We start from the raw sequence: 27,298 nt of genomic DNA on the forward strand, positions 1-27,298 counted from the left end.
TTCCTAAATTCCCTTTGTTTCTACAGATAACTTTACAGATCCAGATCAATCAGATCATCCAGTCAGGTGGGTTCAAAGTTCAAAGGAGAACCAGACTCATTGACTCTGCAGCAAACCCTCACACCAAGCATGCTTGTAGCGACAGTGGAGAGGGAAAAACTCAGCAGCAGGGAATATTTTGTCCAGAGACCTCAGCTGTCTGTTATCATTCCACAACATGTCATCTAAGCCCGCACCGCGGACGCCGCACTTTGAAAATAAAAGTAGCTTTAAGTTGAGAATGGATGATCTGGGAATCCTGGCCAATAACGGATCAAATTTCTCCCCATAATTCCTCTGAAGGTTTTTCTATCGTTCATCTTTATGTCACTAAAACTTTAGAAAAATGTCAACACCGGTTATTTTTGTTTTTTTTTTGTATTTCTCTGGGAAATTGTGAAACAGCAGCCAATCAGGGATTGTTGTAGGTTAAAATGGAATACAGTGACGATGTTAAAAAGGGTAGAGATAAGGAGTGCTCTCAAGATGTCTTTAGGTGGCTTTAAAAAAAGCCTTTTTATTTTAGTCCTAGAAGCACTGCTCATCCTCACTCCCCTCCAGCACAGAGCCCGGTCTGCCACTGCCATTTCCCAGCATCGCTGTTTCTGCGGGGTTTATTTGCCGTAATGTTCAGACTATTAGCCGCACCTGAATAGAAGCCGCAGAAGCTAAATTGCATGATTTGTACATCTACAAGCTGCATCGGACTATAAGCCGCAGGTTTTTATGTTTAATGTCCGTCTTTCTCGCCGTCGTTCTGTCTCGTACCACTCGCCGTAGAAGTCTGCTTCCGGAGGACCTCCGCATTCCTCCACGCGCGGCTACCGTACTTGTGTGTTCAAGCAAATGTGACGTCAACATGGTGGATGGTAAAATCCATAGATTTAGGTATTACTCTAGTGGCCGTTAGCTGTAAAAGTCCATAGATCAGCCGCATGGTTATATAAGCTGCAAGGTCGAAAAATGGGGAAAAAGTCGTGGCTTATAGTCCGAAAATTACTAGGGATGCACGATATAATCGGCCCCCTATCGGTATCGACCTTAAAACTGAATATCGGACATCGGCCACCCCACCGATATTTAACCCGATATTTGATCAGCTTCTGAGTTTCTAAAGTCTAAAAAAACAAATAAAATACTACTTCTTCTTCTTCCTCAAAAACTTCTTTTTTACAGACTTAAAAACTTTTAAAGACGAGGGAAAAAATATTGATCCATTACAATATCCCAATATCTTCATATGCTGATATATTGCCATTTAAAAACACCATATCAATCTCTTTTACTAATGAAATATTGCTATATGTCATCGTTATGCTACGAAATCCCCCGAAAATTCACCAAATGTTGCCATATTTTTATATGTTGATATATTGACGCGGTATCGATCTATTTTACTAACAAAATCTCACAAGAATTTGCAAAATATCACGAGAGTTTGTAACAGAACGATGAAATTTCACGAGATTTTGAAAGTAAAATAGATCGATACCGCGTTTTTAAAAATCTATTTGATATCAGCTTATGAAAATATATTTGAGTATATTATTTTTCAAAGTGTGAGAAATGGATTCTAAAAACCAAAATAAGCAAAACACCTAAATAGCCTTTGTAACGTTACTGTGACTGCTCTGAGCATGTCCCACGATGACGTCACGCAACACAGTGGAGAGAACGTAAAACGTCTCCGTTTCTTCCTGAAAAGCCTCTTTTTATTTTCTAAACGATGTAGTTTGATGTAGTTTTTCGGCAATCCGGATCTTATTATTCAGTTTGCGCATGTGCAGGACGGATTGGGTAGTGACAAGCGTGTCACTGTATCACAAATTTTGATTCAATTTGGACCTTAATGGGGGGATAGTTGATCTAAAATATAATCCTTAATTTCTCTAAAAACAGCAGCACATATGATTGTTTTAAAATTATGACTTTTTCCCATCTTTTAAAGGAATAGTACACCCAAAACATGATTAGCCTTCATTTTCTACTCACCCCCATGCTGAACAACACTCTGCAGTACTTTTTTGATATCTCAAATGCATCTGGAGATCTGGGAGGCTTCTTGCTGTCTGCTGACATTCAAATAATGGAGGTCTATGGCGCCCGAGGCAGAAAGGTCCATAAAAGTCCACAAAAAACGTGTCAATGTTTCTCCATACTGCTCGTCCAATGTATTCCAAGTGTCCTGAGTGGGTAGCGTCCAGAATTTACTCTAAACGAAGTCATTTAGAATGTTTTTAGAGCATAAACAGTAGTGTATAGGATCTCCTAAAAGCGCGTTCACGAGTCTACGGAAACCGCGGCAGACCAAACCAGATGAAAGTGCGCATTCAGCTCGGCAAAGAACTCATGCTATTCCTCAACACTGAAGTCCTCAGACATTTTTCTTTCGTTGTTTCTTTCTTTGCACAGGTAAACAGCACATTTCTTCTTCTACGCTTGCATTATCGGCAGAGCAGAAGCTGAATGCGCACTTTCATCTGGTTTGGTCTGCCGCGGTTTCCGTAGCGTCGTGAACGCGCTTTCAGGAAATCCTATACACTACTGTTTATGCTCTAAAAACATTCTAAATGGCTTCGTTTCGAGTAAATTCTGGACGCTACCCACTCAGGACACTTGGAATACATTGGACGAGCAGTATGGAGGAATATTGACACGTTTTTTGTGGACTTTTATGGACCTTTCTGCCTCGGGCGCCATAGACCTCCATTATTTGAATGTCAGCAGACAGCAAGAAGCCTCCCAGATCTCCAGATGCATTTGAGATATCAAAAAAGTACTCCAGAGTGTTGTTCAGCATGGGGGTGAGTAGAAAATGAAGGCTAATCATGTTTTGGGTGTACTATTCCTTTAAATTCCTGGACCTGCATTAAAGAAGCGATAACCATTAAGTCTATTTGCTGTTTTTGTTTTTTTTTTCACGTCAGTGTGACGTCAGCTTCACGCAGCTGAAGCTCCGCCTATTTGGCATCAGAGGTGTTCTGTCCGACCCGGACTGACTGAGGTCTGTTGGTGAGGAAGTCTAGCAGCCAATAGCAGAGGGGTGTATTGAATCCCAGCTGTTCCAGTTTGCCCATCAGATGCTGTGGGATGATGGTGCTGAAAGCTGAAGTCCAGGAACAGCATCCGCACGTTGGTGTTCTCCTCCTCTAGGTGTGCCAGGCTCAGGTGGAGAGAATCTTCAACTAAACTGAAAACCTTTCCGATGCTCATGGGGATGTTTCCCTCGGAGTCCCTTAGCCTCTGCTGCTAATCTGACCTCTGCTCGGCTCTCATTGATTGTTCTGTGTTTTTCCCGTTTTCATGATGAAGCCTGTTGGATGACGTCAGACTTTCTGTTTTTATCTGCAGAGAAGATGATGATGATGTGAGGAAATGTTTATGTCTGGATAAGCAGTGAAAATGGCTCCAACCAGATCAGAGGTGTGACCTTCAGAGCTCTGGGTCAAGGTTGCCCTAACAGTTGAAGTTCAGGACTTTTCTTTTCGTTCATGGCTTTGTTCTGTCACCTATTCGATGGTTGCCATGGCGATGCATGTAAACCTCTGGGTTTCCAGTAGTACACATTGTTTTCCTTCTCTTATCGCCTCATGGTTCTGCTTGGCTTGAGCAGATCTTTATCTCTCAGCTGGGTGTGAACCGGGCGTCCTTGTTGCTCCTGGTTTCTGCCTACGGGACTCAGAAGTATCATTATGTCTGAGAGGTTTTCTAAACTTTAGATAAACTTCTCTGAACCAGCCTGGTTCCAGGACTGCAGTCTTTCAGTTTCAGTTTTTTGCCTACCTCCGATTGACATTTGAATGCAGCATTATTGAAAATGATCTATCAGATAAACCGATGATTGGAACAACCAACTAATTAATGATTGGAGGATAGAGTTGAGGTAAAAGGTGCCATTTGCAGAAACGACCACCCAGTCAGAGCAGCACGATAAAACATACGTTCATGTTGCTAATCAGGAAAATGATCTCATCTAGCATGCAGGAAAACACCAATCCACTTTTTTCACTAGTTCTGATACGCAATTATGGAGTTTCTGAATACGTTTTAGTAAACAATTTGTTCTCGTTATCAGTCAGAGTAAAATGGAAAAGAAATTCTTATTTCTTTTTTGTTGTTTTTTGTAACGATTGTTAGTGTGATGAAGCAATCTGTCCAGCTGGTTGCAGGAGAAACGAGCGTCTGTTGATTCATTGTTTGTTTGGGAATGCAGTTTGGACGGAGGAAACAAGATTTATAGAAGTTCTTGGAGGCATTGTTGCAGAGTCTGTCAGTCTAACGTTGGATCACTTACATGATAGTTTTCCAGTGGGGCAATACCAAACAGTGTGGAGTTACAAACTCCATAAACTGTCTTCCTGTCTTCTGGGAACTGATGCATTAATATGTAGGATCTGCTCTGCATGTTTGTCCATAAGTCACAGCTGACAGAAGTGTTTGTGTTGGCCGTTTTCTCACACTCTGAACGCTCGCAGCTCTTCTCCCTCCTGCAGCAACATGTTCTTCTCTGGCCCGCTTTGTTCCACTCCACCCAGGCCGTCTCCTTTCTTTCTAAACGTACGTTTGGCAAGTAGAATGATAGAGGTAGGTGGCCCAGATCCTGACCTGTTGAGACCTCCATGCTCCTCCTTCATCAGATCGATGATCGCTACCACTGGATGGAGAGGTTTGGGTCAGTTCTGCAGTCTGTTTGGAGGCTTTCATGCCCACCATGACAGCTGCTTTTTGGACAAAATAAGTGAATAAAGAGGTCACTTTAAGGGAAAACATTGAACGGCTCTCGGGTTGTTGCTCTCACTGAAGGAAACTTTGTTCTGGGATGCAATTAAAGCCACAAAGCTCTGACAAATGTCGCCCATCCTCTCTGGGTTCTGTTGGGTTTGGTTACCGCTTTTCTTCAGGCTCCAGACTCCCGTCTTAGTTACTTCATTTCCTCCTATAGACTTTGTTCTTTCAAATGCATTTAAAGGTAATTATATTCAAGTGTGAGAATTGAAAACGCTCTTAATTTCATTTCACTTATTTTGGCTCAGTTTGACAGCTGTAGTAAACTGTGATTGTCGGATCAGGGGAAACCCTGCATACATGCAGACTGGTGGCATTCCTGTAGTCCTGAGGAGAAAGCTGGAGGACATTCCTCGCTCAGAGATTTAGATTGTTTGCCAAAAGCCTCACTGGGGTGAGACTGGGCAGCAAAAAATGAGCATTTGAAAAAGTTCCTGGTTGCTCTGTGTTGGAACGGGTCGAGGAAACCGGGCGACGGCTCTTTTCATGTTGTTTAAGGTATAAACAAGTAGAAAAGCTGTCCCTTTGTCTTTTGTCACCAGGAATCACACCAGCAGACCATGGTGTGTTTGAGAGAGAGAAAGGATAACTGTCTCTGCTGGAAAGGTAACCTGAGAAAAGGCAGAATATAGACTTACAATCATGCACCAGCTCTCAGCACAGAAAGTGTCTTTGTTCCATGTGAACATGCAGGAGATTTATAAAGACCAAATGTCACCTGATGCATCCTTTTAGCAAACATGAACTCATTTAGTATTGTTCATTAGGAATAAAATAAAATAAAACTAGTTTTTATTCTGAAGGTCGGTGTTTCTGAAACTAATCCTGTACAGCTGTTTTAAGTTTTATTATCCAGTCAATCAAAACACACCCTTTAGAGGATTTTGTGGACCTGTACTAGTAGCCCTGGTCCTTAAAGGTGACCAATATTGAAATATTGCTTTGGTTTTATCGAGTCCTTGGCTCTTTTGATTGACTTTAAAACCAAGTTCTTCTTCACTGTGAAGAGTAACGCCGTGCCTTAATACCGCCCCCTAGAGGTAGGGAGGTATATTGATATTGAAAACCAGCATACTGATATTAAATCGTTTTTAAAAACATCGATTTTAATCTTTATATCGATTTTTTTTTTTTTTATGCACAGCCCTGCTGTTTAGGTATAGATGAGGAGCAGAGCTCACCACTTTTAAAACGGATGAGGAAGTTTATCACAGCTACACTGTGTTATGGTGAGCATGTTAATTGGTTTATTTGGTTTGAATTGGGCTGATCATTGTGATAAATGTTTTGGTTTGTGCCAAAGTTAATGGGCTTCGATGTGTTTTGTTTTACTAAAGATGAGGACCGGAAATGTTAAATAAACTAAGCTAATCAATAAAAAGTAAGACAGACGATTGGCTGCAGCTGACAGGAGTGAATAGACTCGGATAAAACTAATCTGGTTCTGTGGTTCTCCAGGGATCAACAAGGGTTCATCTAAAGATATTTTTAGAACTGATTGGTAACTTTTGGTGATCTTCAGATATTTAGTTATTGTAAGTAGAGTTGTCTTTTGGATCTATGCTTTTTTTCTATGTCTGCTTCTGTCTTCTTGAACCCCAGTTGGCTTCAGCAGATGGCCGCTCACACTGAGCCTGGTTCTGGTTCTGCTGGAAGTTTTTTGCTGTTAAAAGGGAATTTTCCTCTCCACTGTCGCTACAAGCATTCCAGTCAATGAGTCGACGCAATTAACTGCTTTTCCTTAGATAGAAAACTGAATCAATTTGACTTTATGATGTGGTTGAATTGTAAAGTGCCTTAAGATGACATCTTTTGAATCGGCGCTATAGAAATAAACTGAATAGAGTTGAGTTATAAATTGTTTGGCTGTTTTATGGATGCGATTTGAGTATACACGTTCAGACTTAGGTCTACTTTCCTACCACTTAGTTTTAATATATTAAAGTTCCTCATTATAAAAAAATAAGAGGCAGTAAAAGGAAAACTGAATGAGACAAAATCTGCACGATCTGAGAATGATGGAGGAAGAGATAAGAACCTCTTTAATGTTCATTTATTGTGTTGTTTTGACTTGTAGCTCCAAATAGGTGGTGATAAGCCTTTTTAGTATTTAATCCAGTGAAACAATAACCACCACCGAAATTATTATAAAATGTAGGACGAGATTATATGTATTTGGAAGGGATTTTTATTGTAATGTGTCCCTGTTTTAGATTAGTGTAAGATTGATAGAAGATTAAAAGATTGAATGAGAGCGGAGGAAAACGGGGACACTGATGGAAAGAACGTGAAAAAATAAATAAACATTAACTTTAAACTTTACATCCTATCAAAATAATAACTTATTTAAAACCAAAAGCACAGATGTAAATATGTACACATGAATAGAGGTTTAGGATTGTGGGTTTCACTATAACTTTAAACAGATAATTTTTATGCTGGCCCTCAGAACACATTTTTCATTCATCTATACATGTAATAATAACAAAACATGTATTTTTTTAAAAACAAAAAAAGATGCTTTTCAATTCTATATATATATATAAATTAGGGATGCACGATATAATCGGCCCCCTATCGGTATCGGCCTTAAAACTGAATATCGGACATCGGCCACCCCACCGATATTTAACCCCATATTTGATCAGCTTCTGAGTTTCTAAAGTCTAAAAAAAAAAAAACAAAAAAAAAAAAAAAAAATACTACTTCTTCTTCCTCAAAAACTTCTTTTTTACAGACTTAAAAACTTCTAAAGACGAGGGAAAAAATATTGATGCATTAAAATATCCCAATATCTTCATATGCTGATATATTGCCATTTAAAAACACCATATCAATCTCTTTTACTAATGAAATATTGCTATATGTCATCGTTATGCTACAAAATCCCCCGAAAATTCCTGAAATCCTGAAATGTTGATATATTGACGCGGTATCTATCTATTTTACTAACAAAATCTCACAAGAATTTGCAAAATATCACGAGAGTTTGTAACAGAACGATGAAATTTCACGAGATTTTGAAAGTAAAATAGATCGATACCGCGTTTTTAAAAATCAATTTGATATCAGCATATGAAAATATATTTGAGTTTATTATTTTCAAAGTGTCAGAAATGGATAACAAAACTGCTATTTTCAATGACTACTTATTTTTGTCCAGCTTTAACATCGGTATCGATATCGGTTATCAGCTACATGAGTTTTAAAATATCGGCATATCGGATATCGGCCAAAATCCCAATATCGTGCCTCCCTAGGAAAAATAGTTTCATTAAAATATTTTATTTATTTATTTTTTTACAGTGTCCTGTCTGGCAATGTGGCAATAAGAATAATTGTCTTGATGCCAAAAAGAGCCCAACAGATTTTATTTTCACAAATGGAGCAATATGGCAATTGCCATATTGCTCCATTTGTTTCATGCATATAAATTGCTTTATTATATTATTGTATACATTAAAATTTTTGAGAATGGAAAAAGAGGGAAATTACAGCAGACTCTGTATTGATGCAAACTGGCCTGTCCCTGTTTCTCACAAGGGAAGAAGACGGAGAAGACTGAATGACCAGATGGCATAATGAACACTATCCATTGATTCATTTTATTAATCTTAGGAAATAGATGAGGTGCATTCCTGGATTTACACTTGATTTTTGTTGTTTAAATATGTAAAAATGGAGGAAGGCATCACTCTCCCTGTTTCCTATTTTAATTTTCATAATTGTTTTTTCTTTTGATTAAATAAGGCATGCTAATTAACAACCTTGCTAACGTTTTAGCTTAGAAACGATAGAATCAAGGCGCACAGGATGCTAGTTTTAGACTAAAACCATAGATATTAGGGGTGGAACGGTTCACAAAATCCACGGTTCGGTTCACGGTTTTCGGTTCTGTATATGTTGATTGTTACACCGAAATCCCATAAAAATTAATGAATTGTAATTATTTTAAATGATCCGCGGAAAACCTGGATCATTTCCGTATGTTTTGCTGCTTTGAATTTAATAATTTCGCGCATGATCTCTACGATCTCCAAGGAGAGCGGAGCGGACGGGAGCCACAGTGGGGGCTGTAAGCTTTGCTTTGAGCAGGCGGTCTGGAGCGCAACGGAGCGGAGCGGGGGTTGCTGACGGAGTATGTGGGATTTCGGGGTTAGCCTGACATGTTGGTCGTGTTGCTGTTAGCTTAAACAAAACGTGTTGCACAATGCTTGCACACTGTTGCACTTTTATCCACAGCTTTCTTTCCGCCGTCATCGTAGGTCACTTTAAATGCAAAGCGGTCCCATACAGCAGACCTATAAAGTGCTGCTGGCGCGTCTTCCAACTACTGTTCTTTCCCACTCGCCATACCCACACAATTCTCCACAACTGATTTTTTTCTGCTACACCCGGCTACGCTGCTTCGCTTCATCTTCTTGTTTACCACTGGTGGGTGGCTTTGGTCGCAGTACTGCCACCTTCTGCCCTGGAGTGTAAACGCTTCGCCTATGAGAAAAAGGAGCAGCGCATGAACCGAACGAAACACACGCGAACCGAACCGAGACAGTCGAACCGAACGGTTTTTATAAACCGTTCCATCCCTAATAGATATCAATATACTGTCAAAAAGAATAAAAACCAAATCATGACCTATCAACTGAGAAAAAACTTTCCATCATGAATAAATGGGCTGTAGCTTTTAAGTTAAAATGACCAAACTTGTTGTTTAAGCATAGATCTTTTAGAAGGTTTGGGGTTTTTTTCTTTTTACCTTTTAAACCATCAATACGTTTAAATTTTTAGAACAGCTCTAACGTCTTCACCAGACAACCTGTCATTCCCCTGCAGACCTTTGTGGTTTTATCAGACTGAACGGTTATCATGTCATCTTCCTCTCGGTGTGGCTTTGAGACGTCTTTGATGTGGGGAAATTCGTAGAACATTTGCACCTGTGTAAAGTCTCGAGAGGCGGCAGACATGACGCCAGGTTGAAGACAGTCACCATTGACTTGATATCCTGTTAATGATCGGTTTGATGAGAAGGTGATGAAGGAAGAACAGCACTTTGAGGCCATCTGTGGCTCCACTGACAGACTTGGACCAGACGCTCTGCATTTTTTATCTTTGTGCATCTCTTTATGCCTTTTTTATTCATTTATTTCAAGTGTTCAATTTGAGCCAGATGTCGATAAAAGAAAATACGATTTTAATAACGACAAATGTATTTGATTCAATCCGTTTGCTCTTGTAATCTGTGTTTAATTGTGCATCTAATCAGATTAGGGTAAATGGATAAGAGGTAGTTGGTTCTGGGTGCTGAGTGGGATTTAAAAACTGGGATGTTGCAGATCTTGCCAAAGGTTCTGGAACGCATCATGTTGCTGTCTGTTCTTACATAATCCCTGCTCTGTCTGTGTGGTTGCAGTGGTTTACTGAGATTGTTCACTGATGGAGGTGAACCTCCTGCAGCCTGGCTCTGCTTCAAACATCTATTCATCTTTTTTTCCTCTGATTGACTGTACTCAGACCAAACAGTTTCTTTCTTCGGTTTTTGTTGATCAGATGCATATTAAGTCGATGATGTGATCCTTAGATGTTTTGTCTGTGCCTAAAGCCAAAAGCGTGAGCCATTTAGAAAAAGTTAGGAGAGTTGTGTGAGCCCTGCTTTGTGTCAAACCTCGTTAAGGATCTAAAAGGGACCAAATGTTCAACAGCAGATGTTAGCATCGGTTCATAAAACGACGGAGCCCTGTGCAGGGATTGTTTTTTGTTAGACATTTTTCAGAGAATTGCTTCAGTGTGATGAAAAGTATCTGATTTCTTCCCCGTTCCCCTCCTTATGCCGGGTCTGGTTCTGATGACGACATGGCCTAGGACCCGACAGGGTGAGGTCATGCAGGGCTAAGCGCTGCAGGGTGTTTGCTTGCCAGGACGTAATGCCAGATGTGTGGTAATGACAGGGCGGCCCGTCCCGGCTTGCTCGGGTCTCCTGTGGTTCCTGCTTCTGCTGCGATTTGTTCATCATTAGTCATTTATGTGTGTTTGAATGTTTAGTTGAACAAATTCCTGATAGATGATCTTGTTTCGCTCTGATGCAGCAGATTCTCTCAGGAGGCTGTTTTTAATAACCAGGAGAAATTTGGTTCCTTGTCTTTTGGACCCTTAGATGAGAACCTATTGGACCCTTAGAATAGAACCTATTGGATCTCTAGTTGTGCTCTCAGAGCTCACCGTTTTGGTCTCAGTCGGTTCTTCCAAAACATTTAAATCTAGTGCTCAGCTTTACGACGGCCAATTCCTCCTCAGATTCACAAATTCGGCTAATCCTCGTTGCCTTCCTGGTCTCAATGTTTTTCAAGTGTTCTTCGTGGTCCGTTCACCTCAGGTCTTTGTGGGGGAGGGGGGAACTAGAGAGCAAGTATTTCTCAGTCTTTGATTTTCGTTGAGCTTCATCCCTGGAAGCTGTTTGCATCCAACCACAGCCAGATTAAAGAGAGCTGGAGACAGAATGACACATCCTCTGCATCATGCTCAGCCCTCATTACTCAAATCAAAGACATTAAAGGACTCTTGGCCTCTTTTCTGTCTGTAATCTGGAGGTTTTATGGTGGGATCATCCCCCAGCTGCCTGCGTGGGACTCATGTGACTCCTCAGTATTGTCATTATTTCAGCAGCGCATCATGCAGTAAGGTCACCAGTGCCTGCTGCCGTCATGATGTTGGGAAGTTGGATAATTACACCCTGAGTCACCCCAAACGGGCCCAGACTACGGCAGGAGCCTGAATAGAGGGATCATATTGGCTGAATGCTAGGGTTGTTTATCTTGGTTACTAATGAGCAACGCCGCACTAATTGAAGCTTTTGGTGGAGAAAACGCCTCCTTTTGGCAGGTTTTTTAATGGCCACCATTTTTTAGACCTTTTCCACCATGTGCTTTCAAAGGGTCATGCTGCTCTGCAATTTAGTTTGCTTTCCGCTGCATGACATAATGTGAAACACATTGCGATTGTGGGGCCCCTCCTGCAGCACTGGGCGCTTTGGATACGTTCATATTGCAGCCTGAAATGACCCAAATCAGATTGATTTATTTTTCCCCTCAAGATGAAGATAAAGAATGTCTGCGCATTTTCATCTTAAAAGGATCATCAAATATCACTCTGGCCTGTATATTTGTTAATATCTTTATTCTGTTTACTAGAATAATCCAAATTAAGATGCTAAAGGCTCAAAATCTAAAATTCAAAGGAGTAATTCTGCTGTTATGTAAAGGTTATATTGTTATATCTCTTAAAATGCATGCAGGGTGTGAGAAAACAGTTTAAGCTTATTTCCTTTTTTTTATTTACATAGTACTGGCAAGTATGTAAAACTACCTATTCCTCCTGGTTAAACCTGTGAGGATGAGTTAGCAGCCGCTACTCTACGTCCTCCTGCCATGTTGAGTTTGGCTTGGCTGTGGGCCCAAAAGCTGTGATTAGTCGACCAGTTCTTGGTCTGTTTTGGAGCAGAACAACATTATTAAAATATCGCAAGTATTCATTTTGCAGGCAAGGTTGAGAAGCATGGTTTCTAGAACATTACAGAAATACAGAATAAATACAAAATAAAGTCTAAAACAGGCATGCCCAAAGATGGTCCTCGAAGTCCGCTCTCCTAAAGGTTTTTAATTTGTCCCTGGTTCAGCAAAAGCCTGTTAATGCCAATCTGCAATGCTGCAGCAGGAAACCTGTAAAGCCTGCAGGACTTTTGAGCCGTCTGTTCTAAAAACTAGTAGAATAACTGCTTGTCATTCAAAGCACAACTCCTTGTTCTGATCTTTACAGAGTGTGATGAAATCGAACGTACACTGTACGATTTTGTTTTGCCGTTTTCGGGTCGATTTTCCAGTTGTGTGAAAATTTTTTGATCGAGCCGAGTTTCAGCCTCATCTTACCTTGTGTAGTATACAGGTGGTAACGATGGGCGTTCAGCTTCGCACAACCTCCTCCCGATCAGGAATCTTAAGGTCGGGAGAAAATCAAACATGTTTGAAATTCAGTCGGCCATCCTGAGGAGTTTGTGGACAAATCCTGCTGTTGAAGCAGAGCTACGAGCCGATTTACCAGAAGCTCCAGCACTGCGCATGTGCAAACATGGGAGTTCTTCTCCTTCCAAGTTGACAAGCCGACCGACATCATCTCTCGGAGTTCGACGTGTGGGTTTTAGGCGTGCAGTGTGAGCAGGTAGATCGCATCAGAGCGTAGGGCTGCACGGTGTGAGAACATGCATGGTACGCTGTGAACTTTAAAACCCCGCCGTTTCGTCGTACATTTTGAGCTGTAGCTAAGTTTTGCTAAGTAGTGCTGCTATTGCACTTCTGGTTAAACCTAAACTGCATTTCGTTGCCTTGTACCTGTACCTGTGTAATGACAATAAAGTTGATTCTAATCTAAGTACCACACAGTGTTGTGCGCATGCGCGAAACTTCTGGAAGTGAACAATAACATTCAACTTATGTATCCCGATATCAACATTAGCAGTTAGCCAAGGTTGGTTTGCCATAATGTCCTGGTCTAAGTTAAAACCTAGACACGCAGCAATACCCGTTCCGAGTTCGAATTCAGCAGTTGCTTCCTCTGAAGGCTAGATTCGTCGGCCGATTACATCATGGCACGGTACCGTGGTCTGTTCGGATTGGAAGACTCCTCGTTATGCGGCCGACAAATGCAGCCTTCTTTTTGCCCATTTTGAAGGACAGGTCCGTTCTACCCTATGTGGCTTTTGATATCCCATGATCTGTCTTAAATCAATAAAAATAGTTGTTCTAATTGCTTGAGTCAGATATGTGACGGGTAATGTTTGGTTTATTGAAGTTGTTTCTTTACTTCCCTATCTCCCTTCTCAAAGGCTTGTTTTTTCTTGTTGAGCAGTTTCTTCGGATCACTCGTGATCCATGGTTTATAATAATAATTGATAATAATAATTGAACTTTATTGATCTCACACTGGATAAATTTACCTCTGTAATTATCCCATCCCCTTTGGGATGCCCAGATAGATGCGTGGGGTTAAGGGTATTGCTCAGGGTCCCAGAGTGCAGACTCTGAGGATTGAACCAGGTACCTTCAAACTTCTCAGAGCACAAGCACACTGCATTAACCACCAGGCCAAGACAATCATTTGGAAAGCATTTCAATGCTTGTGGTTATGGTACTAAAATTACTTATTTCGATCCTTAACTCACTAAAGAAGGATAATACAAATGTTTAAAAATGTTTTATGACTTCTCTGAAACAATTCCGAGGGTTTTTATATTTTCTCCGTTAAACCCCTTGTTAGGGCTGGGCGATATAGAAAAAAAGCTTATTGATAAAAAAAAATGCATATTGATCGATATCGATAATTATTGAAAAGATTTGAAACCAGTTACCTACCAAATTGTAGATTTATTTGTGCTTGATATAGTTTCTACAATTTTAATGGGAGAAGAGCACAGTAGGCATCGACTGAATGAAGTTTGATACATTATCTTAAAGCCCGATTTAAAACACTGGTTTGGGCCGTTGTTAATCTTACACCGTGTAGTGCCGGCATATTACTTCTCCACGCCCCCCCCCCCCCCCCCCCCCCCCCCCCCCCAAATTTCCCCCGTTTCTTTTCAAAAAGAAATGCCATTTGCGCCAAGTCTAGAATCTTTAAAGAGAACTGATGGGTGGTGACTTTCTGGGTTGTTTGTATGTTTTCTTAGGTGAGACTGAGACAGGCAGTCGATACCTACTGTGCTCTTCTCCCATTAAAATTGTAGAAACTATATCAAGCACAAATAAATCTACAATTTGGTAGGTAACTGGTATTTTGCGTGATGTTGTAATGACAATAAATTTCTTAATTAATTCATAAATGAAGTCACCTAACAATACAGTAGCTGATCAGAGTGGAGTCGGAACTGTTCACAGCCCCTCTTTGAAGCACACAAGGCAGCCATATTAGCTTACTACATTAGCGGTAGCATCTCCTGAAAAATTACGACTTTACTAAGACTGCCTGGAAAAGTGGTATTTCTTTTTTAAATAAAACGGGGGAAATTGGGTGGGGGGGGGGTGCTCGGAGGTAGCGAGAAGTAATATGCCGGCACTACACGGTGTAAGATTAACAACGGCCCAAACCAGTGTTTTAAATCAGGCTTTAAGATAATGTATCAAACTTCATGCGCAAAATAAAATATACTACAGAAATATGAAAGCATTAAACTCACCGTTGGGTTTGAGTTCGCCTCCATGGTCGCCAGCCTGGGTGATACTGGTACTTCTTCAATATGACGGTTGTGTCACGTGATTAGGTGGATGTTGGAATCGGACATCCATTGCTAATGTCTGTGACCTGAAGTAACCTTGGCCATTTTTACAGCGAATTTTTAGACGCTGAATTTGAGACAGTGAATTTGAGCAAGTTGAATTGGAGGACAACGAAAATATTGCATTTGAATTTTGAAAAGTAGAATTTTTTATATGCTGAATTTTTTAACACTGAAAATTTAAACTGTGAAAAATATGTATATTGAAAATTTTATCACTTTGAAATAGGAATGTGAATTTTTTTAATAACTGAAAATTGCAACCATGTAAAAAAAATTACACTGAATTTTTTTTTTTAATGTACAAATAATGACATTGAATTTTTTTTTAGGTTAAAAATATATTCTGAATTTTTTTTAATACTGAAAAAGTAAGCACTAATATACAACATTCAAATTTCAGAGGTATTTTTTATTCAAATTCTGATGGCACATATTTACTTCCATAAATATTTATTTAACCAACTTTTTTAACCATTGTTTTAAAGAAAAATACCTTAAGAGACCTGAGTTATGTTATTAAATACTGACAAAGAATAAACTAAAGTGACCAAAATAAATATAACAAATAAATAAATGGACCCCCCCACGCAGCCGCCCCCATTCTTGTAAGCTGAACCTGGTTCAGCTTAGTTTCCTGCTTTAACCTGAGTTATTACTTTGAAGTTTCTGGCCCCTCAGCATTTTTCTCTCAATTGTTAGAACTATGTGGGAAACTGCCCAGAATTGAAAATATATATATATTTTCCCGAAATTCCCGAAGATTCCTCGGAGGAGAGCCGCGTCGGGGTCTACACAGCTCGTACTCCTGCGGGTGTGAGCGGCTTAGATGATAAAAAAAAAAAAAAAGTTGGTTGTGTTATCAGACTGGTTTCACTGGTTCCCTACACATTTTACAGATGACTGTGGTTTGTTTTTTGTCCGACTTGCCATGATCGAAATACTGCCAAACATCTTCATGTGCTCTGTGTTGAGGTTTGAGAGGGCGGCGCATTGTGACGGCGTGCCTGGGTCCGCGATTGTGATTGGTTGGGAGGAAGTAGCGACTAGCATAAACCTACATGCTAGGCTACAATGAGAAGGAAGGAAAACGGCATTTTTTTGTCGAACTTTTATCGACCCTCTTTTTTTCTATTGCGCCACACGTCTATCGATCGATATATATCGCTATTGAATTATCGCCCAGCCCTACCCCTTGTCTGACATCATCATGGGACATGCTCAGAACAGTCCGGCAAAATATGATTAAAACATGTTTATCGGTATTTTAGTTGTTACTTTATTTAGGTTACGCACTTTATACCATAATGTAAACACGAAAGGACAACAAAGAACTCAAAAAGACTAGATTTACTGTGTGTTTTTCCAAAGCTTAAAAGGTTAGCTCCAGGAAAGTAGCATAGCACCCAATTTCCGGTACAGATCAGGCACAGATGAGCGATAAAAGGGAAAGGGTTTCAAGGCATTTGTTTTCTCAGGAAATTCATTTTTAACCTTTAACACTTTATAGTTTAGTCTGGGAAGTAAAACGTAATTTAAAATCGAGGGCAACCTATATGTATATCTAGTTACACATGCGCAAATGAGCTGATGGTGCTGAAACTGATGAAGATGCTAGCAAGGAGGGCTAACGTTGGGAAGCTTCCCTGAATGAGGTTAATCCAGGCGCCGACTTCGACACTCGGCACTTTGAACATGTCAGACATGTTTTAAACCAAGGCTGTTTAACACAAAAAAAAGTCTGATTTCCTGGTAACGAGCCTTTTACTGTAGAACTAGTGTTATGAAAAGTTTGTGCTGTTTTTAAACCCATTAAACCATCATTAGCCTATACCTGCCTAAAGGCCTGCCCCCAAACAACGATGTTTAGGTTGTTTCTTTGGGTTCAGAAGGAGGGTTTGGCTTTAAGTTTGCTGCTGATCAACTGAATGCCTGATATATCAGACAGGCGGGAGATGTTGAAACAAGAACAGTTCTGGTTTGCAGCTCCTAACTTCTGAAGACATTAAGATTTTGTACCCTGGTGCCTGTTTATAGATGGTCGACTGTTTCCACTTGGTGGTTTCTTTTTTGAACACAGCTGGTTCTGCTAGTTATTCTGACTGTAGTTGCAGGCGACCTGCAGGCTGAGGGAAAGCTGTTATGTCATCTCTTAGAGCCGTGGGCCTTTTGTCTCACTGTCACCATCCATTTGTATTTGGTGCAGTTGAGGGGGGCAGATTTTCTTTAGGGGGTCGTCAGTGGGTGGGATTCTATGATCTCAGCCCACAGGAATCTGTGTGTATTCAGTGGGTTAATTAAACTCCCACAGAGAAGCTCTGCATCCTGTTTACGACTGCAGGTACCCCCCACCTCTGACTGTTGCTCTCCAACTTTCCATGTTAGTCTTTTCCTCTCGTTGACATAATGGTCACAAAGTCTGTGGATGTTCTTAACCGGATCTCTACTGGTAACAGGACGCCAAGCCGCATGTTCACATAAGGTCCAGTAAATGCATCGCTTTGAAAGACTTAGTTTTTGTGTTTGTTTTTCTACCTCCACTCCTGTCTGAACCATCACCCAGAACCTGTTTGCCTTGGGAAACCCTACCAGAGGCATTTAAACCCAGACAACTTTGGCCCAATCCCTAACCGGCCCCTAAACTCTAACCCTCCATTCCCGCAGAGGGTCCGTCACATTAAGAGCTGTCCCAAACCACATAGTGGATAGCTCTCAGCTCTCTTCAGCAATCCCTCACACTACGCATGCTGGTAGCAAGAGTGGAGAGGTCAACTCCCCTTTTAACAGGATGAAAACTTCAAGCAGAACCAGTCTCAGTGTGAGCGGCCATGTGCTGAGGCCAACTGGGGTTCAAGGAGACAGAAGCAGACATACAGAAATAAGCATAGATAGAAAAGGCAACTGTCAACCAGCTCCACAGGCGACCCCATCCAGTGAACACACAGCCAGGCAGACGAGCTCTGAGTCAATTTCCATGTCAGAAGATTAAGATGGCACATCCAGCCTGTTACAGTCAGAGAAACAGGACTACACTTAAAAACAAGCAGATCTCGAACATATATAAAGAAAGGTGTTGATGGCAGCAGCGCAGCTAATATTTCTCTCTAGGATGGAGTCACAGCCAAACAGGCAGCAGGGTCGAGCTCAATTAGTGGCAGTGGCAACATTGCGGCAGTCCCGGGGGCAGTCCCGGTGCCAGTTCTGGTGGCTCGTTCTGGCTCGTTGTGACAGTTCCGGTGGCTCGTCGGCCTGACGCAGCTTTAGTACTGGCTGGCACGCCGTATTAATGACCGCAGCCACTAACTTATTTTTTGTTTAGTTTTTTAGTTGTTTTTTTTTTTGTATTTTCTTGCCGTTTTTCGGCAAATAACTTATTTATAGTACCTCTAAGTAGATTTTTTTTAAATATATTGTGATGTTATTGCTTAATAACCTACATTAAAGCTTTAATAATGTCATATATACTTGATGGAACAAAGTAGTTTATCTGCCAATAATTGGCCACCACCGGCCACTACACAGCCACTCGGTGGAAGGCTCTGCCGGCCGGACATACTGGCTCGCACAGGTTCAGCGGTTCGCCTCGGTCATTTGGGTTGAATCTGAAATACTCCCCCACTGCGGCTGTTATGTTTGGCTTTGAAACCAGTTCCATTTCGAGCTTTTGCCCCCAACATAACGTGTTTTTTTTTTTTTTTACCTCACTAACTCCTCACGGGACTTTAAAGCTGCAGAAGTACAAAATGATGCACGCTGACTACCTGATGCGATAGTCCACTTCTCCTCCCTCCGCATTTTTTCCCTTCCTAAAAAATGAGGAAGGGGAGGGGTCAGTGGATAGCACCGGGGTTAAGCATTTTCTTCCAGCGTCATCAACAGAAGGAGAAAAACACAGGCAGAGACAATATAGCCGATATATTAAATGATGTGGATAGTATTTATTTATCGTGTGATTAATTGATTTATTGATTATCGAGACAGGCCTAGCCGTGCCAGCCAGTACTAAAGCCGTGTCAGGCCGACGAACCACCGGAACTGCCGCAGCGCTGCCACTGCCACGGATTGAGCTTGCTGTCTCTCCAAACAGGACTAGACCAGATGAAGCTACCATAATGAGAGACAGCAGAGAGAGAATAAAGTTAGCGGTTAAACTAACACATACTGGAGAATGGGAGAATAGAGATAGAATGAAGTAGAATTAAAGAAAGGGGTCCCTATGTCCTCCAGCAGTCCAAGCCTATAGCAGCAGAACTATAGAGATAGCTCAGGATAACCTGAGCCACTCTAACTAGAAGCTTTATCAAAAAGGAAAGTTTTAAGCCTAGCCTTAAAAGTAGACAGGGTGTCTGCCTCACGGACTAACAGGGTTAAGACTGTTATTTATTTGTCTGTGAACAAATATGTTTGAAATAGCTTTTAAGTATTAAATATTTTCTTAATCTTGGCATGATAAATATGGGAGATGTACTAAACCAAAACTTGAAATTGCAGCTCTCTGAGAATAAGCAACGAGTAAATTTAGAAAATAAAAATCTATGTTTTATGCATCCACAGACTGAAGTAATGAGTTTGTTTTGGTTTTAACATAGGTTCGGCCTCATGACTCATAAAGTACACCATTATAAAACCATAAACTCATTATCTTTGCTCACCATTTTAACTTAAGCACCAAACTGTTGGGTGGGAGCCAGAGCAGGTATTTTTAGGCGTGTTTTTGCTCGATGATGTAATTTCCTGTGGTGGTCAGGGTGTGCTGCACTGATAAGAGAAAGGCATTTGGTTCCAACCTGCCTCACCTTTGCCCACACAGGCACTGAGCTTTATCTCCCTTTCCTTTTCTGCTCAGACACACTCAGCCTTTATTTGTTGGTTCCTACTAACAGAAACCCTCCCAGCAGCCACTTCTTTCCTGCTTGTCATTGTTGTGGCGTCTCCACGGAAACGTAGCAACAAATCAGCAGGTATTGGCAGAAGCCGTGACTCTTTGTTCTCCTAAAGCAGAATTAAGAACTTCAAAATAAAGTAAAGGCCGGTTAGTTATAGTGGCACCAGTGGAGTTCTTTATGGGGGACTCCACTGGTCCCCCATAAAGACCAGTATGGTATCTTTATGGGGGGGAGTCTGGCCAGTACTCTGTCTGGGTCACAACCAGGCTGGTTTTAAAATGTTTAGAATTACGACTGATCTTTTAATGAGCCACATTTCAACACATTTAGCTCCTTATCTGCACATAAACATGAGGGCAGCGCTGTGAAAACAAGAAACTCGGGTAGCAGCTCACAGAGGCAGACGAACACATTGCAGCCAGACAGCATAGAGCAGCTTTGAACGAAGTAAACAAAATGAAACGACTCTATTTCCAGTTTGAGCATCATGTCCTCCTCTATGGACATCATGCCCTGTTGCAAAACGATAGGTCCTGAAAATATGCGTCCGTTAATCAGTCATGTTGAAGCTTCAGCTGTTTATTTGGGCTTTAGGTCTTGGGATGGAAAGGGAGACTTTTAGAACAATTGTTCAGAAACGTTGAGTTCAGGATGTGTCAAAGGTCAATAATGAGGAGTGCTGCTCACCAACAGGATGTTTGCTCCCACAGACGTATGCACTCTTGCACAAGCGTATTGTTACATCCTCAAGGAGAAAAGGAAAGCTAGAAAAGCGGGACTCAGAGGAGATTCATTTGAAATGAGGCGTAAACGAAAGGAACAGTTGGGGAAAGTGAAGAGTCTGAAGATGGGATCAGAAAAAAACCAACTGCAGCAGAACCAGATCATGGAGGAATCCTGATGTCGTAACTTCTCCTCTGAGGCACTGTTTCATTATTGTGTCACCGTGGGTGCGGCTGCCGCCTCCCAAACCTGAGCTGATGAAACATGTTTGGAGCATAGCGGGTGGTGGTGCGGAGCTGGAGAAAACCTGGGTGGATCAGAGGATTTCCAAACTTGAATCCTGCTGAGCTCATCAGGGATTTCTCTTGCACCAGCTTGCAGAGACGAATGAAGGTGTTCAGACTGCTCCGCTGCTTGTGAGGGGTTTAAAGTCGCCCTTGGTTTCCTGGACTCTGTTGGGTAGATGTAGAAACCAGATTGTGGTGTCTTCTGGCTCAATAGACCCAGTGCTCCAAGTACCGGGTCATTGCTGCCCACACCTGTTTGTCCCTGTCGTCAATCTCCTTCATTAAATGTCAGATTTTAATGGAAAATGAAAATGTGTGCAAAATATAATGAAGTTACTTTACATCTCCATCAAAATAAGAACCTTCCGGGGTGGGCCTTCCCATCCCTGGCCTGGTCCGAGGTAGTTTTTGGCCTGGTGGTCCTTTCCCGCTCTGCTCCGGTCTGTATATGCAGGAGTATTTTTGCAGCTGTTTTGTTCTTCCAAAGGGCTACTGTGGACCACTGGTCTGTGTCACTGTTAGTTTGTCCTCAATCTTAATTTTAAAGGAAAATTCCGGTTTTTAACACTTTTAGCCCATTTTCTGTAGTGTCCAGGATGAAATCGAATGATCGACACCAAAATTTTGACAATTGGTCCTGTCTCTGCTTTTTGGCTCATGCAGAATCCCCCCCTGGCTGCTTCAGAATGGCTTCCATAGTGCATGTCCGATAATGTCCTTAAAACAACCTTAAACGTTCTTTTTTTAAAATATGCTACTCACCGGGTCGTCAGCGCTGTTCAATGACGTTCCAAAAAAAGTTTCGTGAAGAAAAAACGTTCCTGTCTTGTTTTATTTAGCATTTTGTAAATCCCAGAACTATTTTTTCCGATACATCACAACCGCTTATAAACTTCCGCTTCCGGTTCGAATCTGAAGCGTTGCACACTCCAGACCACTAGTTGGCGACGGTATCATCTACCGTCAAACTCAAAGTCCAATATGTCCTCCTCAAGAATCCACCTTTCGTATTCCATTTTCAGAGTTTTTTAAAGTGTTTAACAGAGACGTTAGCACCTCGACGTCGGAGTACACAGAGTGAAGCAGAAACACTTGGGCATTGCGAAAAGACTACAACTACGCGTAAACAGGCCCCATTTCCGTTTCCGGTGGCGGAGGGATATCGACTATTCCAACAGAACTCAATGGGATTTACAAAATGCTAAATAAAACACTACAGGAACGTTTTTTCTTCACGAAACTTTTTTTGGAACGTCATTGAACAGCGCTGACGACCCGGTGAGTAGCATATTTTAAAAAAAGAACGTTTAAGGTTGTTTTAAGGACATTATCTGACATGCACTATGGAAGCCATTCTGAAGCAGCCAGGGGGGGATTCTGCATGAGCCAAATAGCAGAGACAGGACCAATCGTCAAAATTTTGGGTGTCGATCATTCGATTTCATCCTGGACACTACAGAAAAGGGGCTAAAAGTGTTAAAAACCGGAATTTTCCTTTAATTCAGTTTATTTCTATAGTGCCAATTCACATCATATCATCTCAGGTCACTTTCCAGTTCACCAGATCATCAAGTCAGATTCGATTCAAAGTTTTCTATCTAAGGAAAACCAGCTGATTGCATCGACTCATTGACTCTTCAGCAATCCCTCACACTAAGCATGCTTGTCTTCTTTCCGGTCTGGCTCCGGAGGATAGTCTGGTTATCTTGGGGTTGCTAGCTTGAAGCCCGGGCCTCCATTTACGCAATCTGTGGCTATTTGGTTGTTCATCCACAATCTGGTGGGTTTGTTTCTTTTAGATCAGCTCCTTTGAAAACTGCTTTCTTTTGCATCCCGGATTGTTTTTTTTTCTCAGTCTGGTCGTTCAGAAATTAATAAAAAAAAAATGTTTTCCTTCTCTCTTTTAGACTCTAAAGCTATAGTAGATGGGAACCTGAAGCTGATCCTGGGATTGATCTGGACCCTGATCCTGCACTACTCCATCTCCATGCCGGTCTGGGAGGGCGAGGACCAAGAGGTGACGACGGCCTCTTCTCCATTTAAAAATACTTACATTTAGAAAACAGAACTTATAGTTGGGTTTTTCTTTTTTTAATGTTCAGGCAGAGTCAAAGACACCTAAACAGCGTCTGCTTGGCTGGATTCAACACAAAGTCCCCGATCTGCCAATCACCAATTTCAGCCAAGACTGGAGGGACGGGAAAGCACTGGGAGCTCTGGTGGACAGCTGTGCTCCAGGTAAACCAGTCAGTGGGATGTTTAGTCAATAATCAGTAGAGCTAAAGAGTACAATAAAGTAAAACTACGACTGAAATTAGGCTTTTTTTAAGAAGTTTCTCCAGTAAATGATCTGTGTGAACTCAAATATTCAAGCTAAGGTTGCCTAGCAACATCCAGCCAAACTATGATGTTTTAGGTGGATGATGTTTTTAGAACTGATGTTTCTGCTGTTTCCCCAATGGTTTCGCTCTCAGGTCTGTGTCCAGACTGGGAAACCTGGGACTCGGTCAGACCGGTGGACAACGCTTCTGAAGCCATGCAGCTGGCCGACGACTGGCTGGGCATCCCTCAGGTGGGTCTTATTTCTGCAGTGTGGAAACGGTTGGAAAGTTTGTTTTCAGTTTGCCAAAACATGAGCTATTTTTACATCATTGTGATGCGTTGAAAACAAAATAAGCTGATAGTACCTTTTTATACAAACTGTAGTAATCTGAATAAAATTGTCAGACTAAAAATGTGTAATTGAAATATGCTGATTAGACTTTCCTGATGTCACTTTGTCTTTTATTTTTCTACTTACCAAGGCTCAAACCAATGATTGGTGACCTTTAATCTGTGAGTTTTAAGATGGATGGACAAAGAAAACATCCCAGTGTTTGGATAACTCGAAGATGCCTTGAATTGGCCGCTCTAAAATAACTCTGCTCAATTTGTTTGTGTCTAATTCATGGCCTTCTTGACAGAAGGCACCTTGACGATTTTGACCTGCCTATGCCTGACGTACGAAAAATCTGGCAAAGCGTTGCCTGCAACTTATCCAACTGGCATACGTTGGATAAGTTACTGGTCAGTTGTGTAAAGGTTACGAGCACGCTGAAGCACGCTGGCACACGTTGACATACGGCAAGTACGTATGCCAGCATGCGCCATACATGGGGCATAAGTTGCAGCTAAGTTATCTGATCATTGACGTACGTTAAGTGTAAGTTTCTTTCTTTTTCTTTTATATACCAAGGCTGATATGATTAAAGGTAACTAATTGTTTGAATAGAAAAATAAATCAGGATGTTCTAATCATCTTAAAAGAGGTTTTTATATATATATATATTTATTATATATTATTTATTATTAGTATTGGCCAAGAGGATGACCTCTTATATGATCGAGAACAAGTATATCAACACAGCTATCCAGAAAGGCGGAATTCCAGGCTTTTCTGGTTGTCTGGAGCACACAGGTGTTCTCACTCAGATGATTCGTGAGGCCAAGTCCAGAAACGGCAACCTTACAGTAGTCTGGCTGGATTTGGCCAATGCCTATGGATCTATCCCTCATGCCTTAATCCATACAGCACTAGACCACTACCACATCCCTCAACACATCAAGGGATTGATCACCAGCTACTTCGGTGGAATCCAGGTGCGATTCAAGGCAGCCCATTTTACAACTCGTTGGCAGAGCCTAGAAAAGGGAATTGTGACTGGCTGCACAATCTCCCCAATCCTTTTTGTCATGGGAATGAATTTGCTGATAACAGCTGCAGCAAAGGAGGCAAAGGGCCCAAAGATGGAGTCAGGCATCCAACAACCTTCAATAAGGGGTTATATGGATGACCTTACAGTGACAACCAGAACCCATGTGGAGGCGAGATGGGTGCTAACAGCACTGGACCAAATGGCAACATGGGCTAGACTGAAGTTCAAGCCAAAGAAATCCAGAAGCATGGTGATCAGAAATGGGAAGGTGACCAACAAGTTTAGGCTGTATGTGCAAGAGGAAGGGATCCCGTCGGTGGAGGAAAACCCAATCAAGTGTCTCGGAAAGTGGTTTGATAACTCACTGGCCGACCGAAACAACATGGTCAATACAGAGAAGCAGACAGAGGAATGGTTGAGGAGTATCGAAAAGTCAGGACTTCCAGGGAAATTTAAAGCGTGGCTCTATCAACACGGGCTGCTGCCAAGGCTCACATGGTTACTGACTGTGTATGAAGCCCCAATGACAAGCGTGGAAGGGATGGAGAGGAAAGTCAATAAGTATCTCCGGAAGTGGCTGGGGATTCCTCCAAGCTTCACGTCAGTAGGCCTGTACATAAGATCAGGACAACTTCAACTTCCTCTGACATCCGTGGTGGAGGAGTTTAAAGTTGCCAAGTGCAGAGTCGTCATGACCTACAGAGACTCCCCCGATGACCAAGTCAGACAAGCAGGGATCGTCACGAGATCGGGCCGCAAGTGGGGAGCTGAGGCAACAGTCACACAGACGGAAAGCATGCTGAAGATCCGTGACATCATTGGGGCACCATGCACAGGAAGACAGGGTCTTGGAACATCCCATTTCCAACAGTGGAGCAAGGCAGGAACTAGGGAAAGAAAAGTGATGATTCAGGAGGAGGTTAGAAGTTTGGAGGAGGAAGGGCGAAGGTCAAAGGCTGTGGCACTATCTTCCCAAGGAGCCTGGACCAAGTGGGACCTCCCCAAGCGTAAGATCACTTGGGCAGAGCTTTGGAGGCTGGAGCCGTTTCGTATCTCCTTCTTACTGCGATCAGTGTATGACACACTCCCGACCCCAGCAAATTTGCACAGGTGGGGGCTATCTGAGAGCCCCCTGTGCAAGCTCTGCGGGGAGAAAGGGACCATGGCGCATATCCTGTCTGGGTGTAAAATTGCACTTGCCCAAGGAAGATACAGGTGGCGCCATGACAAGGTGCTCATGACACTTGCCAACACCCTAGAGCAGGAGAGGAAGAAGAAACGGCAGAAACATCCAAAGGCAACATCAATCCAGTTCGTAAGGGAAGGGGAAAAGCCACCAACTGCAGTTACAGCAAAATCTAGTCTACTGCAAAAGGCCCAATCCTGGGAAATGAAGGTTGACCTGGGCGGAATGTTGAAGTTCGCACAGTTTGTCCAGACATCCCTGAGGCCAGATGTGGTACTGTGGTCAGAAGAAGCGAAGAAGATCATGCTTATTGAACTGACTGTCCCATGGGAAGAGGGGTGTGAACAGGCCTTTGAAAGGAAAAGTGGAAAGTATCAAGACCTTCTGCATGAGTGCAGAGAGAAGGGATGGCAGTCATGGTTGTTCCCAGTCGAGGTCGGTTGTCGAGGGTTCCCGGCCCAGTCTGTATGGAGAATGTTCACAGCCATTGGATTGGGAGGGAGGGAAAGAAAGGTTGCAGCTCGCAGGATGGGGGAGGCAGCGGAAAAAGCCTCATGCTGGTTATGGAGTAGAATGGAGGAGGTTAGCTGGAAGCCAGGAGGAGGAGATGGGCAGTGACTTGGCCACCACTGCCGACCCACCACCGGGAGGCTGTAGTGGTTCAGGGTCGAAACAGCCAGTGAACGGTGGATGCCACCTGATGACATTGATTCCCCCTGGCCAAGGCTACATTCACTAAGGGTGAATGAAAGAGAAGCATCTTCGGATGTATATGTATTATATATATATATATATATATATATATATATATATATATATACACACACATACACTCACCGGCCATTTTATTAGGCACCCCATGCTAGTAACGGGTTGGACCCCCTTTTGCCTTCAGAACTGCCTCAATTCTTGGTGGCATAGATTCAACAAGGTGCTGGAAGCATTCCTCAGGGGGTTTGGTCCATATTGACATGATGGCATCACACAGTTGCCGCAGATTTGTCGGCTGCACATCCATGATGCGAATCTCCCGTTCCACCACATCCCAAAGATGCTCTATTGGATTGAGATCTGGTGACTGTGGAGGCCATTTGAGTACAGTGAACTCATTGTCATGTTCAAGAAACCAGTCTGAGATGATTCCAGCTTTATGACATGGCGCATTATCCTGCTGAAAGTAGCCATCAGAAGTTGGGTACATTGTGGTCATAAAGGGATGGACATGGTCAGCAACAATACTCAGGTAGGCTGTGGCGCTGCAACGATGCTCAATTGGTACCAAGGGGCCCAAAGAGTGCCAAGAAAATATTCCCCACACCATGACACCACCACCACCAGCCTGAACCGTTGATACAAGGCAGGATGGATCCATGCTTTCA

The 27,298-nt window shown here is 42.1% G+C and overlaps 1 protein-coding gene across 4 annotated transcripts in view; it reads left to right on the plus strand.

Annotated features, from left to right (window-relative positions):
• LOC119799067 (filamin-B) overlaps positions 1-27,298 on the plus strand; it is an 88,983-nt gene that overhangs the window by 4,340 nt on the left and 57,345 nt on the right. For all 4 annotated transcript variants that reach the window (XM_038308760.1, XM_038308761.1, XM_038308763.1 and 1 more), the window contains exons 2-4: positions 22,946-23,055; positions 23,141-23,276; positions 23,513-23,610. In XM_038308760.1, the coding sequence (XP_038164688.1) occupies positions 22,946-23,055; positions 23,141-23,276; positions 23,513-23,610 (344 nt within the window). The remainder of the gene's footprint in view (positions 1-22,945; positions 23,056-23,140; positions 23,277-23,512; positions 23,611-27,298) is intronic.

This window comes from Cyprinodon tularosa, unplaced genomic scaffold (assembly GCF_016077235.1).
Source record: "Cyprinodon tularosa strain WSP-4 unplaced genomic scaffold, ASM1607723v1 ctg647, whole genome shotgun sequence".
Lineage (NCBI taxonomy): Eukaryota > Metazoa > Chordata > Actinopteri > Cyprinodontiformes > Cyprinodontidae > Cyprinodon > Cyprinodon tularosa.